At 41.7% G+C, this 19,182-nt stretch overlaps 2 protein-coding genes across 3 annotated transcripts; one reads left to right on the top strand and one right to left on the bottom strand.

Annotated features, from left to right (window-relative positions):
* Positions 1-967: 967 nt before the first annotated feature.
* tarbp2 (TAR (HIV) RNA binding protein 2) lies at positions 968-7,023 on the top strand. Its single transcript, XM_085777603.1, has 7 exons — positions 968-1,183; positions 1,912-2,226; positions 2,531-2,600; positions 2,720-2,837; positions 3,150-3,277; positions 3,471-3,666; positions 5,017-7,023. Exons 1-7 carry the CDS (start codon positions 1,131-1,133, stop codon positions 5,172-5,174), a joined length of 1,038 nt encoding a protein of 345 aa, XP_085633729.1. The 5' UTR covers positions 968-1,130; the 3' UTR covers positions 5,175-7,023.
* tespa1 (thymocyte expressed, positive selection associated 1) lies at positions 6,990-17,389 on the bottom strand. 2 transcript variants are annotated; one of them, XM_085777601.1, is made up of 12 exons: positions 16,994-17,389; positions 16,215-16,426; positions 15,795-15,837; positions 14,725-14,765; positions 14,219-14,272; positions 12,707-12,746; positions 12,228-12,278; positions 11,335-11,430; positions 10,488-10,696; positions 9,204-10,366; positions 7,877-7,946; positions 6,990-7,415 (listed from the first exon to the last, which is right to left on the bottom strand). In XM_085777601.1, exons 2-12 carry the CDS (start codon positions 16,357-16,359, stop codon positions 7,324-7,326), a joined length of 2,004 nt encoding a protein of 667 aa, XP_085633727.1. In that variant the 5' UTR covers positions 16,360-16,426; positions 16,994-17,389; the 3' UTR covers positions 6,990-7,323. The 2 variants fall into 2 exon arrangements, with proteins under 2 accessions (XP_085633727.1, XP_085633726.1); XM_085777600.1 differs by having other exon boundaries at positions 17,123-17,389.
* Between the last annotated feature and the right edge of the window lie 1,793 nt (positions 17,390-19,182).

Genomic DNA, 19,182 nt, shown 5'->3' with positions numbered 1-19,182 from the left:
TTAGCACCACCAAACATGTACAGGACTACAGTTTAGACCAGAAACTTCCTATTTCATTTTGGTGCTTTTCACTATTGTGATCAAATTGTAGTGCTAAGAACTTAGTGCTCCCCTGAAAAAACATCTTTTAACTTTCATCAAATGTTGTATAAGTAAAAAGGCTAATTAAGTCTTATTTCTGTAAGGTAAACTAATGAAACTGGTCTTTGGTGGAGATGACAGGTGCCAGGGTATCTCAGGCCCCGGGCCGCCAGCAAAGCACCGACGGGGAGGCCTGTCAGTCGCACAGATCAGTGACCGACAGTCGCCCTCTTCTGACCCATTGTAGTCATAGCAACTACCTGCAGCCAGGGAGGATGCAATAAAACTTTTGAAGCACGACATGTACTATTGGGTACTTTTCTCTTCCCTGCTGCAGCGTAATATGAGCAAATCAAAGAAGCCACCACAACTTAAATAAGCCAACTAAGGGAAACAATAAACATGTACTTAATTAATTACAACCAGTACTCACTTGAAAATGTCCATTTTGTGCAGTTTTTTTTTCTCTTCAGTGCAGTTGTTTAACAACAATAGTTTGAAGTTTTCAGCCGGCTGCAAAAAAAACAAAAACAAACCAAAAACATAAGAAACGACGTCATGCTCGTTAAGTGCATTTTGTAATGTAACGGCTAACGTACTAACTTAGCTAACCTCAGGTAAGCTCGTAACGTTAACGTTACTTCAGTTGTACTTCGTCCACTTTCATGGGGGATTCTGCTTCACATTTCAATGTCAGTGTTTTTTTTTAGTTATATTGTTTATTTTATATTAAATTGACATTTTAGTATTATCATTGACTTATTCACCTGTGTCCGCTGGTTGCTGCCTTGCCTCCGCCGGTGTCTCTCGGTGCTGAAATCAAACTTACCCCTCCGCTTCCTCGGACCAATGACAGCTCGACTTCCGCCGTGACACGTCCTACGTAACATCTGTTTTCTGTCGGAGCAGAGGGCGCCGCGTCTGCTCTTCACATGTCGCTGCCTAATCATCTGTCTGGGAAAACAACGTCTAATGAAAAGCGGAGTGGGTGTTTTGGCGGGGGGATTTGCCATCCGAAACCGATCGGCTCTGTCTGCGTGAAATAGGGAATGAACGACGAGACAGCATCGGACAGCTGGAAGAGAAACTCCGGGTGCTCCAGGTGAAGCTAAGCTAACATAGCACTGACTATTGATTGCATCCCACTGCTAGCAGATTGCCTGAACGGCTGCGATGACAATACAACTGGTTGTAATTCTTTGTCACATGCTCCAGCTCCGCCAGTACAAACGTTGCAAAGCAAGCCACACGGTTAGCTGCCACACGTGGTTCTGATTGTTAGATTAACCCTAACTCTTGGACCTGTTGATCAATGTGTGATTATTTACTTATTGAATCAAGAGAGACCCAAATACCCCAAAGCATCTGAAGCCCAATATGTAGCTGTGTTAATAACCTGTATCAGTGTCCTTCTCAGTCATTTAAAAGCTTAAGACAGATCACAAACTGTATCTGCTTTGAATAAAGATTATACATCGCAATCTGTACTGTTCTATCTCTGTACTATCCCTCATATCTTATTATGTGGATGTAATCATGTTCATATCTACTGCTGCTGCACACACAATAGGCTACAAAGGTGATATGTGAAATTTTAGATTATGGTTATTTGGTTTAACCTCATTGTAGTAATAGCAGAACATATTTTGGTAGATGTTGGGAGTACTATTAAAACTCACCTCAAATTGTTTATGGAGGTCTTGAGAGAATTCAGATGAGTATTTAATAATTAAAAAAAAAATGCAGATAAGAGGATAAAAACTCACTGTGTTTGTCAAGTTTTCTTTAATCAACTGTCCACCTCATGTTCTGGCTTTTCTTTTTTTTCAGTATTGAGCAAATGCTGGCTGTGAATCCCGGAAAGACGCCCATCAGTCTGCTGCAGGAGTATGGAACGCGGATAGGCAAGACACCAGTGTATGACCTGCTGAAGGCCGAGGGACAGGCCCACCAGCCCAACTTCACTTTCCGCGTCTCCGTCGGAGAGATCAGCTGCACCGGCCAAGGGCCCAGCAAGAAGGCAGCCAAGCACAAAGCAGCCGAGGCTGCTCTGAAGATGCTCAAAGGAGGTCTCGGAGGTCCCACCGGAGTTGGGGTTGGAGTAGACGGCTTTATTGGGGTTGACGTGCCTACTGATGGAGATGGGTCAGCTTCCTATTGATTTATTTTCATTTCTAGTCACTGGATCTTTAATGAAGTGATATTATATTTGAGTCTCTTAACTTGAAATTACATACATATAATAAAAAAAAACACACTGTGTTTGCACAGTGGACCAGTGGATGTTTTAGCCAAATTAACAGTATATGCTCTACACAGCTAATGGCTCATCATCTGCCTCATATCATGTATACTGTTTCAACATTGGGCAGATGCAAAGATTGACGTACGTATGTGTGGTTTCATGACTTCCTCTTCTGAGTCATTATATCTCTTTTCCTCTGTGCAGCTCCCAGTCAGAGATGAAGAGCTCAGGCAGTTCTCAGCAGTCTGAATGTAACCCTGTTGGGGCTCTGCAGGTAATTAAGCAAGGCAAATTCACACAATCCTGTCATTGTTAGATCAGTTCTTCCCAGTTTGTCTCATTAGCAACATCTGCATAGTTTGTGGTTAATTCCCTTTTCTTTTTTTTTGCCAGGAGCTGGTGGTGCAGAAAGGATGGCGTTTGCCAGAGTACACAGTCACCCAAGAGTCTGGCCCGGCACATCGCAAAGAGTTCACCATGACCTGCAGGGTTGAGAGATTTGTGGAGATCGGTAAATGTGTTCTATTCATTCATTGAGTCTGCATGTTGTGTATATGTTTGCAGAATGAAAAATAAAAAACTGGCACAGGTTACTGTTGCAACTACTAGAGAGAAATGTTAACGATTTAGTACACAACAAGGCAAACATCTATCAAAACATGCTTTAGTGTACATATATATATTTTTTTTAAAGTAAATTCCTAGTATCTTATAAACCTACTTTGCATTAAAAAGTTGTTAATAAAGTCTTAGTGAATGATAATCAACATGTCAGTAGTTGTTATTTTTGCAACATGACTGATAACTTCCAATGTATCAATAGGAAGTGGAACATCCAAGAAACTAGCCAAGAGAAATGCAGCAGCCAAGATGTTATCGCGTATTCACGACGTCCCGGTGGACCTGAGGACCAGCAACGATGCCGACATAGAAGATGACACGTTCACCATGGTGAGAGACAGAGACAAAACTACACCCAATCATCAATTATGACCTCTTAATGGCGCACAAAGATTATATTTGCATCACATAGAGATTAATGGGGTCTGCTACTCACACTCATCATTTGTCCTTCAAATATTACGGCTCATCAATCCTCCCGACAGGTAATAACAGTGTCATTTCATCTCTCCTGCTCACACAGCACATGGGGAGCAGAGCTGAGTCGGGCAAAAGTAAAGGCTTCAGCTGCACGTGGGACTCTCTGCGCAACTCTGCTGGAGAGAAGATCCTGCAGCTGCGCAGCCACCCTCTGGGCATGCCCTCCGACTCCAACTTCTGCTCCCTGCTGAGCGACCTGTCCGCCGAGCAGCGCTTCGACGTCAGCTACCTCGATCTGGGTGAGTTCAGGAAGAGCAGCGTCGATATATCTACCTCAGATGAGCACCACACCTAGGGATGGGTACCTTTCACATTTGAACCGATGCGGTATCGGTATACAGCGGTACCTGTTTGTGGAATTCATGTGTGGTAATTCAAGTTATTTTGTCTATCAAAAGAAATAGTACATTTTGAATATTTATTTCTCAACAACATCACAAGTGAAATAACTCCAACATAAAACCTTGAGAAAAAATGTGTAAGGGGAAGGCAAATAACTAAAAAATCAGTGATGGGAATAATGGTGTTATAAAATAACGGCGCTACTTTTTTCCGTAACATGGAATCCAAAAAGTTACTGTTTCCCCTGTTATAACGCTGTTACCGTTACTGACAATAAAATGCGCCGTTACTCACCGTTACTTGACTCAAGAAGTCCCATCACAAAGTAATACACCCGTTAAGGGGTACTTTTTATAGCCTACACATTTTTTTCAGTACATCAACTAGTCGGAAAAAGTAACTCACTCGGTATCCCTCGTACAGGCAGGCTCTGCGATGCTGCTGTAATTTGACATATTTGAGCATTTTATGTAAAGGTAACGCAATAGTTACTTTTCCTGGTAATTTGTTACTTTTATAATGTAGTAATTCAGTTACCACTTTTTGAGGAAAGTAACTAATAACTATAACTAATTACTTTTTAAAAGTAACGTGCCCAACACTGTTAAAGAGACCCCGAGAAGTTTGCTTTTGGGTTTATAAGAGAGTCTCATATTAATGTGGATGAATCTACATTACCCACACTTGTTAATGGGTCAATTTTCGATAAATATATCGTTTTGTCGTTATAGTTATTTTGATATTATTATTTAGTGGTCGGCTCGTTTCCTGGTTTCCCTGACGCTGCCCGGCGGGTCATGGGAATAACGCCGCCGCATCGTTTATGGTCATAACTACGGCGGTATCTGATCGTCTTCGAAACTCTGAATTGAATACAGCATGAAAAATACGATTGAGTTGCTTGCGATATACATCTGCAACGCTAACGTTCCAACGCGAACGTAATTCCTACACAATGTACCTTTAAGCATATTTTTGGGGCTTTTTGCCTTTAATGGGTAGTATAGTTAAGACAGACAGGAAATGGGAGGCAGAGAAAGGGGTGCCTGCTGTACCAACTGAGCTAAACAACGCCCCATTCACATTATTATAATCTATTAACCAGAAGTGAATCAGTTCCAGTTGAATGGAGTGGAAACATTTTCTGGTTTCGGGTCAGAGTTGTTTTCTCGGTTCTGCATCAGTAGATCTGTCGCTGGCTGTCCGTGTCGACGCTTTTCAACCTTCTTGTTGATTCTTTGTTTCAGAGGAGCGCAGCCTGAGCGGCCTGTGCCAGTGTCTAGTGGAGCTGTCCACGCAGCCAATCACAGTGTGCCACGGCTTTGCCCCGAGCATCGACGCCGCTCGAGCCAACGCCGCCCACAATGCACTGCAGTACCTCAAAATCATGGCTGGAGGGAAGTGATGTCATCTTCCCCCTCAAGGACTCAGACTACACATCTACACATTGCCAGGATGAATTTCCGCTTTGGACGAAGGAGGCACTTTTTTTGATGAGTTAAAATACCGTGACCACCTCAGATTTGGAATGAGAGACGTTTTCTGTCCCCACATCAGCCCTGTCCCCCACATGAAGCCCTTTTTTTGTTCATTTAGATTTTTTAAATTGTGGCCAATGGACATTTACTCGCCCAAAAACTCATTTATACTCCTCTCCTTGACATTTTGCATATTTGCTACAAATTCTTTTAAGATGCATTGTCAGTATTTTTTTTTAGTTTTGTGCTCGTCATCCACGCACAGCACTGAGTTTTCCTAAAATCGAGAGTTGGAAAAAGTCTTTATTGGAAATTTTAAATGGTGCTTTTGGAATCGGTGGAGTCAAATTCTGGTTAATAAAAAAAGGTGCAAAAGGTCAGAGAGGCTTGTAGAAATTGGGCTGTGGAATCACCTCTCATGGATGGACTATAAAAGGAAAATTACAGCCACGCTGCTGAAACATGGAGAAAGAGACTCTGCTGAAAAAGAATATCGGAGGATTATTATTTTAAAGACCGCCCCTTCTACAAATGAGCTTGTGAGGAGTCTTGAGGAAAATGCGGCTTCTCCTCTCTATACTAATTTGAACCCCTGAACTCAAACTGTTTGTCCCTGTAATCGTCTTAATGTTTGGCTCAAAGATTAGAATTTGGGATACTTCGCCCCCCCCACACACACACACACTCTTGTAAAAAAAACAACTCTTAACAGTTAAAATTCACTATTTGATTTGTGTGTTGCATTTTGTCAAACTCATTTGGAATCAACCTTCTCTCATCATGTCATTCTTTAGCATTTACTGAAGTAGACTTGTGGGGAAGATCATAGACTCGGGGGGGATGGAGATTCATATTAATTGCCCTTGTAAAGCTGTTTTTATTTTCCCCCTTAGTAAAATTGGTGAAGACCATTTTTGGACCCTGGTCTATTCTGTATGTTGATGTTGAAGTGAAATCATTAGAAGCTTTTCCGTCATAAACCTGATGAATCAAAAATAATTATACCTCATCTTTTAAGATAACATAACAGTAAAATTAAAAATCTACGGTACTTATTGTTTTTTCAGTTCAGATCTGTGTGTCTTTATCACATCCTCAACATTTTCTTTATTACCCCTATTTTAGTCTTCATGTTTTGCCTTAGGACCTTTGTCATTCCTCCAATCAACAATGAAATGATATTATGGATTAAACAAAGCCTTACTTTTCATTCCCCGTATCATTGACCAGACAAGTAACTGACTGAGGAGGTTTTAGAGCTGATAAAGTCCAGTATTGTCTCATTCATCATTTGTATTTTTTTCTTCCTGCTTCCTGTCAGTGTGACTGTGACTCCCGTGATGGCATTTGATAAACTGATGATGGCGATTGTCCAGGTCATATTCTCAGACTAGCCGTGTCTCGGTGTGAGGTTTCCATCCTCACTGTGGCTGCATATCTGTATCCGATTAAACCACCCTGCACAGAGGTATTGAAAATCAACAGTTAACATTTTTGCACTACTTGAAATGATAATGTCTTTTGCACAAAGCAGGCTGACCATGTTCCTGTACATCGCCTCTGTCTGATATCAAGTACAGTACAGTGTGTGATGTCATTCTGACCTCATTTTCTCCTCATTGCTGAAATAAGAACGTTAACAGATGGGTTTTAGTGAATTTTAGGTGCTGACATTATTACATAGAGTTCTTTGTCATTGTGAAGAATGGTGCCCCATTTTTGTTTTTTTGTTGTTGTTTTTTCTGCAAACTTGTAATAAATTGAACATTCTCTAAATTCTGTCTTGACTTATTCAAACATGAGCCACACAGAAATTCATCAAGCCTCTAAACATTTTAATGTTTATGTATTTACATTTTTCTGTACTGGGGTGTAAAACATAATGCTTTGATACAAGCTGTCTTCACTTGTGGAGGAAAAAACGTTTCTTCAGTTGAGAGTCATAGAAAACTTCACGTGTGACCAAGTCTCTTACAGAAACATGACATTTCACAGTAGGTGTTCTCTCCAAATCACGGCCACAGGGAACAAAACACAACTTTGAACATGGTTTAAATGGAACGCCATGTTTTCCTGTCATCTCCCATGTCTGTCTGATGAGGGACTGACTTCTTCATCTGCATAGCCGCTGCTGTCTGACTGCACGCTGTCGCCCCGGCCCACGCCACCTACACATGGACACACAATCCAATACAATACAACACAATCAGAAACATTTTCATTGTTACCCTACCACATACATGCTCCTCTGCATCTGTGTCAGTCGAAACGTAATCCTCATGTCGTAAAACGTTCAAAATTTACCAAAGAAATTCTATGCACACAAAAATCTGCCTGTGCATTTCTGCAAACAACCTTGTGTCAATGTTTTGAGAAAGTGTGCTGTACTGAGAAACATGCTTTTTGTTCCCGTACGCTTCACGATAATCGTTTTCACAGGACAAGCCACAAACTGCTTATCAGTGTAAACAGCCATTAGAAAATGATGACGAGTCATGTTCCTGTAAAACATGACTATAGTGCAACCAAGGCAACAGTAGTCCAACTATAGTCTGTGATCATCATGCAAAAAAAAAAAAGAATTAAAAAAACGTTACTCACACACAAAGAGAATATAAAAGAACTGTACCTTTGCACTGGTGTTTTGTAGACAGTGTAGTATCTGACTGTCCATAATCCTCCTCTCCTGCACTATGTACCTGTTGAGACAATGGTATAATTAATTTATTATGCATGTCTGCTGTTACTCTTGAATAATTAGCAAACAATATTTTGAAAACCTTAATATAAGATTTGAAAAACAATTATCACCAATGTCGTATTATTTTATAAATTTGACGAGGTCATCTGGTGCACTATGTAAACCTTTTTACTGATATCACAGGTTCTGTGCTATCACTTGTTCATTTTCCCAGACAAACAGTTCAATCCAAAAGCAAATTTGTAAATCCTGTTTCATTTGTGGGTGGCACAGTGGTGCACCGTTGCTTCGATCCCCGGGCCCGGGGCCTATCTGACTGCAATTTGCATGTTCTCCCTGCACCAGTTTGGGTTCCCTGTCTCTCTGCCCACAGGCGTGCATGTCAGTGTGTGTGAGGTTGTTCCCCTACAGTATATGCCTTGTGATAGACTGGTCACCTGTCCAGGGTGTACTCCGCTCCCGCCCTGTGTCAGCTGGGATTGGCTGGATGGGTGTATGGATGGATGGATACTAATGGATATTAATATTTGGCATGTGGCATTGAAAAAAAATGTGGTGAAGAAATAACAGGCACTGTGCTGACAATGCACCAAAGAGCCATGAATGTGGTAAATTAGACAGTTGTTTTCGAGGTAAATTCATGCAAAACTGCAGATGCGCGTTCCTGTCGGGCGCAGTTTTTCAGCAAGCAGTCTCTGCATTTGCCTCGAAAACAACTCTGTCTCGTAACGTTCCGTTATTATCTCATAGCGTGGTGAATGTGCAGGTCACAAGTTGTCCACGAGAGCGTTTTGGAGTTGTTGGACTGTGCATTTGATGAGTTTGATGAGGGAAACCAAGAAATCCCATTAGCCTCCGTAGCGTAGCTCTGAGCAGCTTGCGGCTCTGCTCCGCCGTTCTAAAAATAGCTTGCACTGACAATGAAAGGTAACAAACCTACTCCTAAAACTATAGGGATTATGGGAATGGGCCAATTTGCCAAAATGTTGAACTATCCCTTTAAAATGTGTGGTGTTTTTTATATATTTTTAATTCATTTATTATGATGGAACAGTATGAGAGACAGGAAATTAGGGGAGAGAGATATACGGGGAATTGGACACACCCAATTTATAAGAGGATGCATACTAATGTTATTTCTCCTTATGAAATACCAAATTGTAGTAAACTAAAACAAATAAGACACATTGAACTAACTAACTGTTGCAGCTTTACATTCCTGTACATATGGAGCAGTACTGTTTCATGACCGTACCTCCTCCAGCTCCAAGGAGTTAAATGTTTGTGGATGCGTCAGTGGATTCAGGTACTTCAGGCCTTTTCTGCCGCTCGGCGACTCCTCGCATGTCTGGACAGGAGGGACAGTGGGAGTATGAGTGGAATCTGGTGTGATCAAGGAAGAGGAAGAGGCATTGTCCCCCTCCCAGCCAGTCACGGTGATGCAGTAATGGGTGCAGCTGCCATTGGTGGCCAGGACAGAAAGTGAGCTGGGTGTATCTGCCGGTCCGGCCTCTCCTGATGTAGCAACGTCACGTGCAGGGACAGAGGTTTGTACATGGGGTTCATGTGATCCAGGACATGATGTGTCTGCGCTCTCTGACTCAGAGCGGATAAGAGGTAGAGTGTTTGTTTTTGGGCTCTGTGTGCGTTGACAGCAGAAGGGCGCCTGGTGTACGCTCTCAACTATCTGCGGGCAGATTCGATCGTACGTAACCTTGGCAACAGGCTTCAACTCGGCTGTCCTTGTATCCCTTTGAGGGGAATGTGAGTCTTGCTCAGTCTGACATGAAAGGAGGTGATGATCTGTTTCTATCACAGTGTCTCCTGATATGGTTGAGGCCAGAGACGTTCTCATACTGTGAGTCCTGCTGTCAGGCTCTTCTGGTTGGACACCAGCATCATCATTATCCGTTTGTTTACTGCTCTCAATCTCATTCTGACCGCTTTTACGAAGACCGTCTGTGTCCACCTCGGCCTGCTGTGTTTGCTCTTCCCTCTCACTCTTAGAAGATTTATCATCATCCATGACTCGCCTAACATCCAGAGCGGAATTACTCCTGTTAAATTCCCCCAACTCCAGTTTCTTGGAAGCAGCAGTCTTGACTTTCACCAGGACTATATCCACGAGGTCAGGGAGACTGGACCTTTTCCTGGGCGAGGGCTGTGGAGAGGTGGAGTCTGACCCGCGAGGAGAGCCTGTGTACAGGCACATCTTGGAGACGGTGTCCTTCAGCCTCTCCACCGGAGAACGCGGCTCACTGCGGACGCTGCTCCTGAAGCGTTCGATCCTCTCCACGGGAGACGAGAAGGTGAACTCCGGCGTGGCCAGTTTCTGAAGAGGCGTGCGGGACACGTGGGAGTAGAGGGAGTAAAAAGCGTTGGCCATTGCTGTGAGCACTTGGACTTGTCTGAAACGGCCTGTGGAAAGAATAAAATGTCAATCAGTGCATGTCATATACAGCTCATTTCCCACATTATTTCACCTTATCGCACAAAATCAGATAAGAAAAGATAACCTAGTTTATAAATTCAGTCTTACTAGCAAGAGAGAGGCTGGGGTCCTCCTCTCGTATCCGGCGGAGCTGTGCATCCAAGAAGAGGCGGAAGTTGATGCCTTGAGCCTGAGAGGGGAAGGTGAAGAAGCGAGGAGGGATGCGAACAGTGACCTGTGGCTCATCGCAGCCGAAACCCAGCTCATACAACGTCTCCTCCGCATCCTCAGAGCACATCTGCAGGACCTCAGACACACTGGAGTGCAGGAGAAAGGGAAAGAGATGTCAGGTTAAAGCAGAAGTAAGCGATCCGGTCGTTTTCGCTAATGCTGCGTTCGAGGCAGGCTTTTGAAATCGTAAATTACAGCTTCAAGTCACAACTTACGACTTTGTAGCGTTCCAGGCAACCCACTCGTGTTTTTCCGACCTGTTTTACCTGTGAAAGTCATTATAACGGCCACTCGTAACTTCCGACCCGTGAACTCGTACCAGATCGAACTGATACAACTTCACAGGACGGAAAAACACGTGTCTACGAGTTTCCTTGAACGCACCATAACAGTCCTCGTCCCTACGTCGCCACATTCACGGCGTCCCTTGGCTGCACACACAGCCCTGCATGCCGTTCTCTCTCCTCATTGGATAAAAACTGTAGGATACGATAAATGTTTTCTCCTCGGCTCAGAGCAGAGCAGAGTGACTGACAGACCCGTGTTTCGGTCCAAACACTCTATGTAAGTGATTGCTGTCGGAAGATATAACTATTTAAGACTTATATTAACACAAATATATCACTTACTTCTGCTTTAAGGCAAGAAAAAAAAAACTTTTAAGTAAGTTTAGACAACTGTACGAGAACTGTATCTCGTCAAACAGCTCAATCGAGAGCCTCACCTTGATGTGGTTTTACAGGTGGAGGAGGAGAGGCAGCTGGAGGCCATGCTGTGGCCCAGCTTCAGAGAGGGTGGACATAGTCCAGTACGAGGGGTGCTGCAGACAAGACATGAAAAAAGTTACGTTGTATATGAAGCAATAATTACATTGATACATAAGAAAAACCTATAGTTGTGCTATGGGATGTTTTTTAAAGGGCATTTCCAGTCGGAATCAATGTTTACCTCAGATATCAGGTCACCTATGATCATAATTCGCTTTACAATTAAATTAAATCAAAATTCGGACTAGTCAGAATTTTGACTTAATTTAATTGTAAAGTGAATTTCAAAATGTAAATGATGGTCAAAAACGAACGTTGAAAAAATTATAAATTATAGATTCTTGAACAAAAACAAATATAAACGTCCACACGCTGCAGTTGGGAGTATGGATGGTATGAGATGAACTGATCATAGGTGACCTGATATCTGAGGTAAACATTGATTACGACTGGAAATCCCCTTTAAGACAAGTCAGCAGACAAACACAATGCCTAGCTTTGAGTTTGACTTACATTAAAAAAAAAAAAAAGTAATTCTATTGAAAATTCTGCTGATAATAATGATCATAATTAGAGATGCACCGATCCGATACCTGGATCGGATATCGGCTCCGATATTGACTAATTCACTAGATCGGATGTCGGATGAATGAGGCCGATCCAGCATTCTGATCCAGTCATTTCTTCTTTTTTTTTTCTTTTTTCATACACAACAATACAGTTACAGGGATCAATTTATTTATTTTTGCTGCTAATGTACACTTTGTTATTTGGAAAAAAAACTGCATCGGTGCATCTCTAATCATAATAATCTGATCTGTTGACTTTAATAGAAAATGTTGTTACTTGCCTGCTTTTGAATCTGCTGTGCTGTCGTTCAGGGGCTCGATGCTGTGTGAAGCTGCACATTCAGCAGGGACAGAGAAAAGGAGATAAAACAACAACATTCTGTCAGACCTCCTTTTCTTCAAAGTCAATGCACAAAGTCCTGTGTCTTCACCTATTCTTTCAAAACTAAATAGATGTGAATGAAATGGACCATATTTTAACCGACACTGGTGTGATGAATTTCATTCACACTTCTTAATCATATTCATTAGAAACAGTCCCTGTGTGCATGGGTGTTAGCAGGGACTAAAAATATCAGTGAGCTGACTTGTAACATCTATGTGACTGAAACTTGAATGTGTTTCTCTTTCTCTCTGTGCCTTTGTTCAGAAAACCTCTGATGATTTAAGTAAAGTGGTTTCGTCTTTTTCACAAATTAAACAGTCCATTCATATTTCACTGTGTTAGTGCGAAAACGATAACTTTACAGTTGCTACTCACCCAGCTACACCTGGAATTTCTCCACCATTCAACACAAAAGCTGAAACATGAATGGAAAAACAATACGTTAAGCATCAGAATGCTGGTTTCTAGATTAATTCACAAACTCATGCCTGTATATATATATATTAGGGCTGTCAGAGTTAACGCGTTAATCGCGATTAGATTAATTTAAAAATTAACGCGATTAAATTTTTTAATCGCGGTTAATCACGGCCCATTTTGTCCTCTGTCTGCTGGACTGGAGGACTGGAGTGTGGGACCTCCAGTCCAGTAGGTGGCGGTAAGGCACCTTCAAGTTGGTTGCTACACAAATATACACAGTCTAACATATATCCACAGCTCCATCCATTGATTTTTTGACGGGCTTTGTTGTCAACAAATGCACATGGCCATGTATTGATTTTTTTGACGGGGTCGGTTATCAACAAATGCAAGTGGCGATGTATTGATTTTTTGACGGCTTCTGTTGTCAACAAATGCACATGGCCAGGCAGAGGTGTAGCAAAGTAAAGGGCAATTTCCACTGGATGCAATTTGTTTCAATTCTGTGTGAGTTTCATGCATCATGTGTTATGATTAGGTAGGCCTACTAGGTCTGGTCTAGAGATTATAACACTTTGGAGTGTTGAAAGTCCAAAGCGCCATATATAATATTTTTAATAGAGATTAATCGCGAGTTAACTATGGAAAAAATGCAATTAATCGCGATTAGAAAAATTAATCGTTTGACAGCCCTAATATATATGTATATATTTGTATGCGTAAAGTGAGTGACGTGATCTAGACTTAAGGACCAGTGTGTGGGATTTAGTGGCACCTACTGGTTAGATTGCAAATTGCAACAAATACAGCTGCCCTTACTCCAATGTGTCACTCAAACATGACAGTTCTCCAGTCTATCACAGTGCCCTCAAGGATGAATTTTTAAGTCATCTTTAGTAATAGTGAAGTAACGATGTTTGTGTAATATTACAAAATGTTGATAACAAAAGATGTATCTTACTTGCTTTAAGTTGCAGAGAACTTAAAGGCATCACACAATACTTAACCCTGCTGTTACACCCAAAGACTTTCCTTCCTTTTTTTGACTCAAAATGATGAACTGATCTTTCGATCTGACAAACAATTCTCCAACTTTCTTCTCTGATGTAATTACTGCATGTTTAACTATGGTATGATACAATATGTAACATTTCAAATGAACAGCGATCACTTATGCACTTTTGAGGTTTTAACAAAGAAGAACTTTCTAACTGATACTTACTGACAAAATATCCTCAGGTGCAGTAAAACTGTCTACCACCTGACATGTTACAGTCGATTTGCATAAGTGGGCCAGTGTCACTCACCACAATAACAAACACAACAGAACAGAACAGAGAATACAAAACATTCATGATACACACCTCATTTTCCTATAAGAACATTTCCTGCTTTGTTCGTTTCCTTTGTCTGTATGCATGTGTCGTGTGTGTGTCAGTGTGTGTGTGCTCGTGTGTGGTTGCTTACCATCAGCACCGAGACTCAGGTCATCGTCAGGGTTGTTGGCTTTGAGCACAGACTCTGAGGAGAAGACGTATTCATTGATTCACCGCCTTCATATCTACTTGCACATTATATATGAATTTCTGAGTGTATGTTATTAGAAGTCGATCCTTAAATTTGAGGTACAACATATCAAATACAATACTCTGTTGTACTAAAGTTTACTATACTCGATACTATAGCAAAATGCTACTAATGTAATGATCCACTAATATGACCTTTAGTAGTAGTGGTATACGTATGAGCTTCACACAGACAAGTTTTCTGGAAGAGCTTTACTGTATATTTACATTGCAAGCCTTGCTACTTTACTTATATAAAGGATGTGAATACTTCCTCTACAGAAACCGGGGTAAAAACAAAAGGAAAGTATTTTTGATCTGTATGAATTTGAATTGCATTTACAGTTACATAAAGGTACTTATGGTAAACAATGCATTATTCATGACATGATTTCAGTTCGTACTCACCAAAACTCAGCTGGCCGGTGTTCTCTAAGCAGGCCTCCGACCTGTCAGACATATTTTAATATTCAATGCATTAATAAACTCAGACGCATATCCGCTCCGTGTTATCTGCATGTTTCTTCTATCAAATAAGTGAATGCGTTTGCATATGATAGCAGCCTAATCTGCAGCACACGACTGCGAGAATCACTCAGATCTGCTCTCTAATCAGCTCTTGACAGGCAGCTAAAGTGTGTCCACTTCCTCCTGCAGAAATGTTCACATGCTGAGCTCAACTATGGTCAACACCTCCAAACCAGTGGGACTGTTCTCATGTCGACTTCTCAGCATACAGAAACCATCACACCACTGCCTTTACTGTAATATTTCACACAGTTGGGAGCCATTTAGATGCACACGTGCTGTTTCTCTAATAGCCAGCAGTGCAGCTTCCTCGTCGGTGACTGTTACCGGAGACAGTGAATGATGTCTCTGTGTGCTGAACTTCTTCCTTCAGTCTGTTCTATTAAAGGAAAAAGGAACTGTAATTTTAGTAACTGTTACTTTAAACCATCAGGAAATTTGGAGAAGGCTCAGGTTGTGTGATTTCTTGGTGAAACAGCCTCAAGGCTGGAAGACTGGAAATGAAATGTTTGCATGTATATCCTGAGAGAAATATATTTAAAAGTACTCAACACAAGCCCCAAAGGCTGTGTGTGTGTATGTATGTGTGTGTGTGTGTGTGTGTGTGTGTGTGCGTGCGTGCTATGGCCTAGATAACATCAGACAAAGATCAGATCAGAGCAGACTCATACTGTGGCTGTTAAGAAATGAAAGAAGTGTGTATTTCCAGTGGAATTATAAAACTGCACAATCTAAGGCTATTGTGGTGAAAACAATACACCGTCTACCTTCCTGCGCTGTCTTCCTGGAACACCTGCCCTCAGAAGAGTTTCCACTTTCTACTTGCTTTTGTTTGTTTAATTCGGTTTCCAGTGACTGACGCCTTGTCCCTCAGAGCCAGCTCGAGCCTGCTCTCAGAAAAGGTTATCTTACATTTGTCATACAATAAAGTTGTTAAGCATCTGACTCACCCACAACCCAGGAGCCAGTTCTCAATCTTTCCTGTGCAGCATCCTGTGGAAATCACATTTAACATTTAGCTGTATGAGTAATCTTCATTAAACAAACAACTCAGCAAGTTCTTTTGCACAGTTTTGTTGAACAAACACCCACCCCGTCATCCTGTCTAACTTTGGGCATATTCTGTTCTGAAAAAGTGGAACCTCTGCCTGCATTTAGGTAATACTGTAAATTATGCCATTTCTAAAAGAAGAAGTAATCCAACTTTTTTTTTTTTATCATTTGAGATATGTATTTTATCATTTGCATTTTGTAATTTAAAAAAAAGTTCAGATAAACTGGTCACAAAATTCTTCACCTCCTCCCCCAAGCTCAACTAATAAGTTGTTCAGTGAACTGACAGATATGTGGGTGGATCTCACACTCCTCACCATCAGAAAAGACATCGTCGTCTGCGATAGAGGCAGATTTGAAGTTGCACAGTGGCCCCTCGGGGTCCAGTTCCTCCACAGTGGGCCACTGCCGGCTGCTGTTGATCCAGGCTCGTCGCCTCACAGTGGGGGACGGGCTCTCCATCGCCTCAGGTCACAGACAGCCGACGGGACATGGTGGAACTGAAGCGACTGAGAAACAAGGGCCAAGCCTGACATGACATAAGGACAATAAGTATTAGTTTTTCCTCATTTATGCGCCAAAGTCCATGAGAGTTTGTATATGTTGGTATATTATAAATGTAATACTGCCACAGATTATTAACAGTGCCCAACTGGTAAACAAGGTGAGCAAACAATAACTACAGTGTGACATTAAAACGATTAATAAAACATGTTGAACTGTTTTCCAGACAGATGTGTTACAGATGGATGACATGAAAACTTGACCTGTAGCCTCCTGCACTAATAAGGTTCAGGTTCAAGGTCAAGTTTAAGTTCAGGTTCAAAGTTTAAGTTCCAGTCACAGACATTTAAGCCTGCAGGTGAATGAAAACCCTCTAGTGCAATAAAGAGCATAATAACACAAGATTTAGACTGGACACGTACAGTGTCAAATGTGAAGCGACATATCGAGACACAAGTAAAAGCACTAATTGTACCAATAAACATATACGAGTCCAGCCAAGCATCAGACAGTTTGGTAGTAGCCATACAGTAGATATCATGCAAGGTATCGATTACCTGATTGTGATGATCACCAAAAGAATATAATCTACCTTTCGATTCGCAGTTTCTCCATCGATTTCAAAGTCTGTCGTTGTACGGTCCGTTTAAATGTGAAATCATCTTCCCTTTGTGAAGAGTTAAACAGCGAGCAACAGTCAACAGAGGGAGAGCAGCTTTACCTTCACCGACGTAGGTTTCAGTTCTGCGTCAGTGGCGCGCGCTCTCTCTCTGTCTCTATCCCCCCCCCCCCTCTCTCTCGCTCTCTTTCTCTCGTTTCCTGTTGTCGCAGACTAAGCTGTGTGAAACTTCTCTGCAGTCTCCAGCAAAGTCTCCAACAGCCTCCAGCCTCGGCTTGCTCTTTTCAGTGGTTCGTGCTACTATAACGCGATTGGTGTCATTTCCTCAGAGATGCTCCGGTCACCTGTGGCGGCAGCAGCAGCAGCAGCAGCAGCAGCAGCAGCAGCAGCAGCAGCAGCAGCAGCAGCAGCAGCAGCGGATCCTCCTGACATGCAGCAGCAGGGGGATGGATGGGGTGTGAGCAAACTGTAGGAAGTGACTTTGCATCTCATCATGAAATACAACAGTTCTATCGGCGTGGGATGCAGCTGCGACACATCCTGCAGTAACAAAAGCAAAAGCTGACAGACTGAAACCTCCTACTGGAAATGTCAGAGATGAAGATTGACGAAAGCTTTTAAAAGATAGGCTAATGATCTCAGCAGCTATGTCTTTCTTTTTTCTTTCTTTTTTTATCAGATAGGCTAGGTAGACTGTGACCTCCAACACACAAACACCCACACAGTTAAATTCCACATGATAGTCATGCTGTTTGACTTGGGATGTGTTGTGTTACACAGCTCTGTAAGCTCCAAAACAGATAAACGTTCAGATAAAGTTTAAGCTGTGACAAACTGGTTCATTCATGATGAAAAAATCATGATCATCTTCACCTAGGCATTTCTGTTACTTCCACCTCACTATATATATTTTTTACTCCATAGGATAGTTGGGACAGTGACAAATAAAAAATAGTTTTAGATAAATGAAAATAAACAAATAAAATTGTTTTAAAAGCATTGGATTTGTTAAATGCACATTTTGTATTCATGTTTGTCATTTCAAATGACATTTGAACTTGTTTTTAACAATAATAAGACTGAAGCCCCTGAAAATGTCAAATGGTGTAACCACAAAAGAATAATGAATATTAAATATCTTATCCACCGACAGTAGATTTAAGTGTACTTAAGAGGGATTACCAGCCTACGTCACAGAGGTTCTACTGCGCATGTCGCCTGCAGAAAGAGAGCAGCAAGAGCCGTGATCATGTCTTTTTGTGCTGGAAGTTGCACTAATTGTTTTGATAAAAATAACAAAACGCGCAAAATTTACATAATAGCGTCAACTCGCACCCCTTTCAAGGCAAACGAGAGAGAAAATAGTACATTGGCGATTAATTTCGAGCAATATAACGTGTTAGATACGTTGGTTTGAATGGTGATAAAGCTAAATGCCCACAGGCACAGCTGGAGAACTGCAGCGAATGAGTTGTGAAATGTTTACTATGACAGTGACTGAAGACGAGGTCACATACTAATGGAAAGCAAGCTGAGATTAATTAACGTTAAGCTACATTGTTTTACATTAACGTTACCGGTACATACTCAGCCATGCACGTAACGTTACAGTTACGTTATGCAGTTGTTCCAGACTTTAGACAGGTCCGTCTCTTCCCTCGTCTCTGACCAGGCAGCACCTCAGTCCTCACAGACACTGAGTTTTGTAATCGTGAGTATTTTCCTGAACATTATTGTCTGTTAAATAACTGTAGGTAACGTTAGGGATGCACAGTGACAGTGTTGTTTTTACCGCTGACCGACCGACGCCGTGCTGTGAGTGTCCGTGGCTTGTCCCGTGGCTGAGTTGCCGTGGCCGCGGTACAAACTCGATCCTCCGTCCTGACGTTTTTTTTTTTTTTTTTCCTGCCGTTATAAAACTATAAAACCGTCTATGTATAAAACACACACTACATCAGTAGGTGACAAACTGTTGTAGTAGGCTGACAACATCGCTAGCAAACACCGCTTTGACTACACTAGATCCATAGAGGTAACCATGACAACCGGTTCTTTCTGCAGTCAGGTTGCGCACGCATCCTGATTTGTTGGTAAACAGATAATCCCTCTATAAAACGTACACTTTCTTCAAAAAACATTAAATTGAAACACTGTGTATCTAT

Source organism: Trachurus japonicus, chromosome 5 (assembly GCF_045865225.1).
Source record: "Trachurus japonicus isolate A0001 chromosome 5, Traja_1.0".
Classification (NCBI taxonomy): domain Eukaryota; kingdom Metazoa; phylum Chordata; class Actinopteri; order Carangiformes; family Carangidae; genus Trachurus; species Trachurus japonicus.
The sequence above is the reverse complement of the archived record's forward strand: the minus strand, read 5'-3'. Positions and strand labels throughout refer to the sequence as shown.

Coding starts and splice junctions, on each gene's coding strand:
- tespa1 (XM_085777601.1), bottom strand. CDS start 16,359: ATGGAGAGCCCGTCCCCCACTGTGAGGCGACGAGCCTGGATCAACAGC. Junction 10,367..10,487: donor CCCCAGCCTCTCTCTTGCTA/GTAAGACTGAAT, acceptor TTCTTTCCACAG/GCCGTTTCAGACAAGTCCAA. Junction 7,416..7,876: donor TACAAAACACCAGTGCAAAG/GTACAGTTCTTT, acceptor GTCCATGTGTAG/GTGGCGTGGGCCGGGGCGAC.
- tarbp2 (XM_085777603.1), top strand. CDS start 1,131: ATGAACGACGAGACAGCATCGGACAGCTGGAAGAGAAACTCCGGGTGC. Junction 2,838..3,149: donor TGAGAGATTTGTGGAGATCG/GTAAATGTGTTC, acceptor ATGTATCAATAG/GAAGTGGAACATCCAAGAAA. Junction 3,278..3,470: donor AAGATGACACGTTCACCATG/GTGAGAGACAGA, acceptor CTGCTCACACAG/CACATGGGGAGCAGAGCTGA.